General features: G+C 35.4%; 1 protein-coding gene across 1 annotated transcript in view; it reads right to left on the bottom strand.

The window, feature by feature from the left end:
* The window catches only part of LOC310718128 (uncharacterized protein), a 78,371-nt gene that overhangs the window by 34,852 nt on the left and 34,492 nt on the right, over nt 1-9,027 (bottom strand). Inside the window, exon 7 of the mRNA XM_083526700.1 lies at nt 5,325-5,447. Coding sequence (XP_083382826.1) covers nt 5,325-5,447 — 123 coding nt within the window. The remainder of the gene's footprint in view (nt 1-5,324; nt 5,448-9,027) is intronic.

Genomic DNA, 9,027 nt, shown 5'->3' with positions numbered 1-9,027 from the left:
GTTACACTGAATGCATCAAAAATATGAATTAACACATGTGGAATTATATATGGAATTATATACATAACAAAAAAGTTAACTGAAAATATGTCATATTGTAGGTTCTTTAAAGTAGGCATCAAGAGAATGCCAAGAGTGTGTAAAGCAGTAATCAAAGCAAAAGGTGGCTACTTTGAAGAACCTACAATATGACATTTTTCAGTTGTTTACACTTTTTTGTTATGTATATAATTCCATATACAATTCCACATGTGTTAATTCATAGTTTTGATGCCTTCAGTGTAACTCTACAATTTTCATAGTCACGAAAATAAAGAAAACTCTTTGAATGAGAACTGTACTGTACTGTATGTATATATATATATATATATATATATATATATATATATATATATATATATATATATATATATATATATATATATATATATATATTATAACGTATACAGTATATAGATTACACAGTATAGTTTATATAACACATTACTGTAAATTGCTCTGTTTTGCTAAATTATATTAAATTATTAACAAATTACAGTATACTATGCCATACTGATTAACATTCCTATATATATCTTATATATAACATTCGTATACAGTCAAATTATTTAGTAAAACCAGTTTACTAAAAATAAAATAAAAGCCATTGCATGGATGCAATTCTAAATATATATTGTGCACACACAACCATGCACACAAAACACGCTTCTATATTGCTCACTTCATAATTAAAATGAAAATCTAATAATTCTTCCCAATAGGAATAGCTTTATAGCTGTTTAATACCCCCCCCCCCCCCCCCACACACACACACACACACACACACACAGCATGTGGCTTTGAGTGGTGAGGCTGAACACATTCATCTAGACAACCACTGGCTAACACTAACAAGAGAGACACAACCGCAGGAAGCTCATCATGTAGGTACTTGTCTGTTTGTCTTTATATTTATGTGTGCGTGCATGTATGAGAAAATGTCCAGTCTCATGTGTTTCCTATCCGTCTTGCCACGGCTAAACATCCCAGTTTACATTGGACTGTCTATTTCACTCTGTTCAAACAGGATCATGGAGACCACTGGACAGCTCAATGTCACATCTACACCATTAATAGGTGCCTCGCAATTCATTTTTCTTCCCAACAACTGCTTTTATTTTATGCTTAAATAAAAAATAAAAAATTTAAGCCGGCACTGAATGTAATCATCTCTGAACGAACTCCAACAGTATCTATCATATTTGCGAATGGTTTTATTAATAATAAATCAAAGTTAAGTGGTTTAATCAAACGACCCGCATGCCTTTCCCAACCCACTTTTATAGCGCGCGAGTTAAGCACCAGATGCGTACTATATATCACTCGAACGCTATTCGAATTCATTTAACCACGAACGAAATGGCACCGTCTTCTTCTAATGACTTTAACATTGCGCCATATGAGGCCTCATTATATACAAATGTCATTAGGGCTGTGAAGGTGCTGCTGAAAACCCCCGCGGTCCCCATTTACCGTCTCCCAGTCTGACTCCGATTAAACTCGTCAAATGTTAAATAGATTATTAACATATTTTAAAGCCTTCGACGACAAAATTAGACAATAGAGGGAACAGTAATTAAAACGAAATACCGCTCGATTTCTGTTGCTTTTCATCACGCTGATTAGTAAATCAATTGAAATGCTTGTTTGTTAAAAATGTTCTCTGTGTAAACTTTTTAGCGCACAACTGTGCTAACTGCTCTCTGTATTTTGTGAAGAACGCTACGGTCATGCGTTCAAACTCCTGGCGTGCTGCTGTTGCTGCTGCTGCTGCTCTCCCTCTCGGGGGACGACGGTCAAAGCAAAATCCACTTTAAATTCAAATTGGTTCATGACATTCGCTTTTGTTATTTTGCCCGCTGTGGAGAATAGGAGGGCGTGGAAATGGAAAAGGAACCCAAGTGAAATTTAGGGTGAAATCTCTCTTGAAGCTCTACAAAGCCAAGGACAGAGTAGGGACAATCTATTTGACAAACAATTACTCTTGGACACAGAGGGGGAGGAAAAACAGCCAGAAACCTCTGAATATAGTCTCCAAAACCATTTCTCCATTTCTATTTCTACAGCTGTGAATGACACACAATTTCCCCCCAAACTGATAAACAAATGTAGATCTCTCTCATATTATGCTCGAATTGCAATTATTTGTAATTCGATTTTTGACCGTGTCCAGGAAGATTTATGGGTAATTTCTTTTTAAAAGAAGACACGTCTGAGATAGACGGTGCTTAAATTGTTCACTTTCAACAAAAAAAAAAGGCTGTTTTTTAGCGATATATATTTGCCTTTGGAGGCATTTTGGAAAGCAAACATTCAAACCAAGATAGAAGTAGAGAAATCAATAGCCAATCATTAGGTAACAGCCTTCCTTGTGTACTTGCAAAAAAAAAAGAAAGAAAGAAAGAAAGAAAGAAAGAAAGAAAGAAAGAAAGAAAGAAAGAAAGAAAGAAAGAAAGAAAGAAAGAAAGAAAGAAAGAAAGGAAGAAAGAAAGAAAGAAAGAAAGAAAGAAAGAAAGAAAGAAAGAAAGAAAGAAAGAAAGAAAGAAACTCCAGGTTTAATTTATATTCAGGTAATTTCAATAGGTGTGGACAAAAATTATGTGGAATTTGCTAACACACAATCCAAACATCTGATCGGGCTCTCGGTACAGCTTAATTAAAGTCTCATTAATTACCTAATCATTTATTAGATGCTAGATAATCGTACCAGAATCAAAAATAATTAGTGGCTAATCTGTGCGACACAGACATTTTTATATGCACTGTGATCAGAAATGATTCAGCACGCCTTCATTTGTTTTTTTTGTTTTGGTCAGACTGAAAGTTTTTCTTCGTTGCAAGACACATGAAAGTTTTTTTGTTGTTGTTGCAAATTCCAAGCTGACTTTCATGTGTCTTGCACTGAGAAAAGCTTTCCATCTGGTCACTCTGCTATAAAGCCCAGTGGAGTGATGCACTTTTGGTTGCCTTCTTTTAGATTCTCCACATGTCCACACTCAAACTGACCATTTGGTGCTTGGTCACCTCTTTGAAATCTTTTCAAGATTGCTCAGCGTTTCCACAAGGACAGCTCTAAAAGAGTCCTGGTTGTTCCAAACATCATTCATTTCAAGTCCGCTGTGATCTTTTAAACCTTCAACGCAACAGAAGTATTTTGCAGCTGCCCCATGTCCGTGCTTTAACACGATCCTGTCTCATCCTGAGTTCTCCTGCCAGTTCCTTTGACTGCTTCACGGCTTAGTTTTTGCTCTGATATGCATTTTCAGCTGTTAGACATTATACACACAGGTGTGCATGTGTATGCGTGTGCCTTTTCCAAATCATGTCTAATCAATTGAATTTGCCACAGGTGGCCTCTAAACAAAGGGTAGAAACATGTTAAAGATGAGTTGGAGAAATGGGAAGCACCTGAGCAACATTTCACGTGTCACAGCCAATGTTCCCAATACTTTCTGATATTTCAGTGGTTTATTTTTAATAAATTTGCAAATCTGGTTTTTGCTTAGAACATCAGTTTTTAGACTGACTAAATTCCTAGTCTGTGACCTACTGAATCAGTATCAGAATGTATTTATTGAAAGAGACTTCAAAGCACTATTATAAGTCACTCTGGATGAGTGTCTGCCAAATGTCATATATGTAAATGCTTGTCATTCCAAGATATGGAGTGTAGATTGATGTGTAAAAAAAATACAGGATTTTAGCACGAGGCTGCAACATAAAATTTGGGAGAAAAGAAACAAAGGATTGCATTGTATGTCATTCTAGATCAACACTGCATCAAGTGAAAAAATAAAATAACTTTTATAATGTAATGAAAAACCATACTGAAAGACTATGGCTAACTAAAATCACTCTCGCCAAGGATTCAGGTTTTTTCCATAGTCTGTATTAATATACATAATTACTTCAGCTGTATTAATATACATAATTACTTCAGCGGCAGCATTGGAGCTTTAATTAGATGCCCAGAAAACAATGCTCAGGAACTGGGCAAGCTCATCAAAGCTTTTACTTGCCCAGTGAGCTAGCAAATTAATTTATGATTTGTCCGCTTCTGAATTAATAAAACAAGTAATAAGAATTGATTAAAAATATAATTAAATTTTACCTTGAAAGCGACAGTGTGAGTTACACAGTTTCTAAGGAAACTGGTAGATCTCTGTTCTTGTGCTTAACAAAAAAATTTAATTGATTATCTTAAATTTATTATACTTAAACATATTATTTACTTTTTACTTTATCCAATTCAGCATGTACACTTTATAGACAAACGTTTGTGGACATCTAAATCTAAAAATCCCATTCCACATTTAGTCCTCATTTACCATTAGAATTCCCTCCACTCTTCTGGGAAGATGTTCCACTAGATTTTAGAGTGTGAGGTTTCAACTTTGTTCTAAAAGTTTGTGGAGGGACCATATATGCCCAGAAAAGTCGTGTCTCAATACATTTTCCTATATAATGTTTATACAACCTGTAATAATTATTTATTCTTAGCTACAGTGTCATTTCACATGGTCATCGCCTGCAAGAAAAGAAATTCGACTTCTAAATTATCCTATAACACGTTGTGAAAATGTATTCGTTTATTCAGTGATTTTCTTTTGCACTCCCGAAGTAAAAAGTTTTGTATGGACATATGGAGGAAGATACCTCTTTAAACCCTCTTCAAATATACTCTTTTTGTGCTTTATCCATTACATTTCCAAGCAGATGGAGCAGCCAAGATTGCTGCATGATGATTTAAGTTACACTCTAACTCAAGCCTTTCAAAGAACAAAGCAAAATCAAGCACACAGTGTGTCAGGAAGAACATCCTGAACCCTGGCCAGAAGCACAGCAGAGAGAGATTAGAAAATTAGAGTTTGGAAATTCTATCATCAACTCATTAAAATCTAATCGGTTCATGCTGGCGAGGTGTTGTATTGGTGTTGGGATGTGAGTGTGATTCCGGCATTGTTGTGGTAGTCTTCAGGATGTCTTCAGGACAAAATTTCATTGTGCACATGACAATGAGGAGCTTTGGCTTGGAGGCCTGCTTGTGGTGTTCATTTAACATACAAAGTGAGAGATAACACTGAACTGTTAGCAATTCTGTTGAAAGTGACAAAAGAAGTGGTAGCTCAGTGGCTTTTCTGATCAGATCATGATCAGATGAATCTCATTCTGATTTTAGAACCTGTCTTTTATGATGACAATATATATTTTTTTCTTCGTCAATTCCCCAAAAAACCTACACAGAAATGAAACATGTTACACAATAAAAGATTCAACAGACTCACCACTTCCTGAAGGTTTAGGTTATTCATCTTGCCATAACAGAGGTCCAGCAGGGTGGTGGGCTGCTTGCTCAGTTTAGTCCCACGCAGCATCCAGGGCATGGCAAGATCCTCAGGGAAAGTTACCTACGCAAAGCAGCAAGAGAAGATTAGCTCCCGGGAGTGAACTCCGTCCTCCACTCTATAGGGTCTCCTTCGTTCACTCAGGCATCAAAGGAGCAGGATTATTGGGACTATGCTCAAAGATGAAAGCTTCTTTACCTGCAATGTAAAGGTGAACTTCAAAGTGCTACACTTCTCTCTCTATATCTTTTTTTTTTTTATACAGCCGTATCATAGAACCAAGAATATCAAAGCAACTGCACCATCACAGGCAACAGCAATTGAGCAGGAATATAAGAAAAATCGCCTACAATGCGAAAGGTGCTATTAATAAAATTGGATTGTTTTCTAGACAGAATGATGCTCTGATCATCAGCGCTTCTGTGTTTTGCAACTTGTAATGACTTGGCACGAAGTGAAGGTTTGAAGTGCTATTGTGTCTGTGGAATAAATAACAACTACAGTGAGAAAGAAAGAAAGAAAGAAAGAAAGAAAGAAAGAAAGAAAGAAAGAAAGAAAGAAAGAAAGAAAGAAAGAAAGAAAGAAAGAAAGAAAGAAGTAAAAAATTGGATTTAAGTCTGACAGCATTCCTTTGGGGCGAGTATTTTTACTCTGCGCATTCTGCTTAAAACGGCTTTACACTGAAATTCATATTCATAAATTCACTTTTTAAATAGATTTGCCGAAAAAAGGAAATCGTGAGTCGTGATCTAATACAAATAGGGGTGTAATGATACACGTATTTGTACCAAAGATTTTCGAGACAGGGTTTTTGGTTCATGCAATCCTTTTTACGTGCCGAACTTTGTAAAAACCCGAGTTTCCTGAGGAAAGTATTAAGTGGTGGATCGCAAGTTTGTTGTCCCAGCCTTGCAATGCCAGGGGTATAAAAAAGGAACTAGAGTTAGCGCAGTGTCGCTGTGGCGTCTCACTCCATACCAGAAATAAGATTTGTTTTGCGCATGCATGAAAACGCTAAAGAATCTATATCGCTAGCATTAGCCGCTAACTAGGAAGTGCCTAGCGGCTAACACTAGCTCTATGGATTCTTTAGCTTTTTATGTCCAGCTTCAAGAATTTCTCTTAAAAAGAAAAAATCCTGACAATTCCACATATAGAGGGAATGAATGTATGAAGGACGGAAGGAATTAAGACATTTGTAAAGCTGAAATAAGTAGAACAATTAAGTAAATCATATCTTGAAAATTTAATATTAAATGTAAAACAAACACAAATCGGGTCTAACAAAAGTAAACTATTTAATAAATTTTTTATTGAATTAATTTAATTTAATCAATTTAATTGGTGCCAATTCAACTGATTACTTTAAATAAATATAAACAGTAATAATAATTTAATATAAATGATCAATAAAATAGTGTGTTGCATGAATTGGATTTATTATTTTATTATTTTACATATTATTTAACCAAGCAGACATTTTATTTAAAATGGTTTTAAAAATGTTAACTTTTGATGTTCACAAATGTTAATAATAATAAACAATTTTATGTTTTGCATTTCTTCAAATTCACCGAACCGTGAATTTTGTATACGTTACACCCCTAATTACAACAATGGATTCTCACAAATTATTTCTATTAAACTCTCAGTATGACACTCGTCTAAAAGCCACCGTTACGATTATAGGTTACACTAAACTCATGGGATACAAATACCACAGCATCAGAGGGGAAATTTTAACTAAACCTGCTAACACCTTATTACACAGAGCTCCTGTTGGAAACCCATATATATAACCTATATAAGCATAACAGTCATTTCTGCTTATTTTATTTATAACATACACTATATCAATAAACGTTTCTGGACACTTGACTATAAGATTCTTATGTGCTTTTTAAACACTCCACGTTTCCATTTGCTGTTATAATAATCTCCACACCTTGTGGAGATATGTTCCACTAGATTTTGGAGTGCGATTGTGAGGATTTGTACTCTTCAGCTACATAAATAAAGTCAGCATTCCAATTCATCCTTAAGGTCTTTATTAGGGTTGAGGTCAGAGCTTTTTATAAATCCACTCCAAACCATGTAAACTATATTTTAATTGAGCTGGCTTTGTGCACTCGTGTATTGTCATGCTGGAAAAGATTTGGGTCTCCCAGGTCAAGTAAGGGGAAAAAAAAAATTCTACCGAATCCTTTTGTGCTGTTTTCAGCCACAAGGGTATTAGTAAAATTAGGTACAGTGAAACCTCAATACTTGTGACCTTGACACTTACAAACTCGATAGTTCTTGACTTTTCATTTGGAATCGGACTAAGAGTAACTCGCAAAAAATCTGATAGTTGGCGAGAAGCGACAAATGGCTCGAAAGTTCGGAGTAACATTATAAAACAAAGTTTGTACTAATAAATTACATCAAAATTTTTAAAATTATGACGGTTAATTAACTATTTTTGTTGAGTTTGCAGTACAAGTACAATTCCCCTTAAAAAAGGAACCATCAAAACCTCGCGATTCGTCGTTACTCGCGAGGGGTCATAGAACATAACACATACATATGCATACAGGTATAGTCCATGAGTTATGATTTTTCGATGATGATACAATAAGACAAAATTGTTAAGTTCCGTGCAGCAGGCAAATGTAGCAGCGTATGTGTGTTATGATACATTGGGACGCTGGCAGTATGTACACATATCCCACCTTGTGAGCTGCCTTACTCTGGCCAGCAGTCGACAGAGGTTAGTTGTTTCTGTATTATAGCGTGTATTTTTTCTATGTTTTTACTGTACAAGCAAATGTAATATTGATGCTGCCGTATTTTATTTATTTGCATACTTGTTCGATATATAGCTAGAGAATTCAAGCATCTATAATCTGGATCATCATCCGAATGCCCACGTAATAGTGGCTACAAAATGGGATTTCCATGTTTATTGCTGGTACACAAAAATCGCTTTCTAGTTGTCTTTGCAGTTGTTTATTTTAAGGACAAACAAGGCAAGCATAAATTCCCAGAAGAACTTAATGAGTGTCTAAACTCACAACAAGGTTGGACTTTGTAGTAAACAACATTTTCTCTACTCCTTACAGCTTATCACTCAGGAGCAGAGCTCTGCATAGCAGGAATACTTGAAGGCAAACTGTACACACTCTGTTCCTGTCAGCCCACAGACTTCAGCTCTGCCAAGAAGATCATTTCTCCGGGCTGCAATTACCATTCGCAATCAATGGCACAGTGTTCGATCACAATCACGTCTCTGTGAAGACCCCGTAGAATAAAGAATAAATCTATGTACGTGTTTATTGAGAGGATTTATTTATAGGTGTGTTCATGGTTTTACTTTGGGTTTCTGTCAATCTCTTCTCTAGTGCTTAATTCCAAGAAAGTATAAAAAAAAAACAAATAAACAGCTAAAATGAATACCTACAACTCTAATTGAATTAAAACAAACAGGACCAATGAATATACATCATATGCAAATTGAAAAGATCCACATGCCCCCTGTAACCTTACCCATTTCACAAGCTGGGGTTTTAGAAAGATGTGATAATATTAGTAACATGAGCCAAAATGTAGCACATTAAACTATATAACATTAGCTCAGTATGTTAACTAGCATAGCGCATAGATT

This window comes from Silurus aristotelis (assembly GCF_946808225.1).
Source record: "Silurus aristotelis genome assembly, chromosome: 23".
In the NCBI taxonomy this organism is placed as follows: domain Eukaryota; kingdom Metazoa; phylum Chordata; class Actinopteri; order Siluriformes; family Siluridae; genus Silurus; species Silurus aristotelis.
The sequence above is the reverse complement of the archived record's forward strand: the minus strand, read 5'-3'. Positions and strand labels throughout refer to the sequence as shown.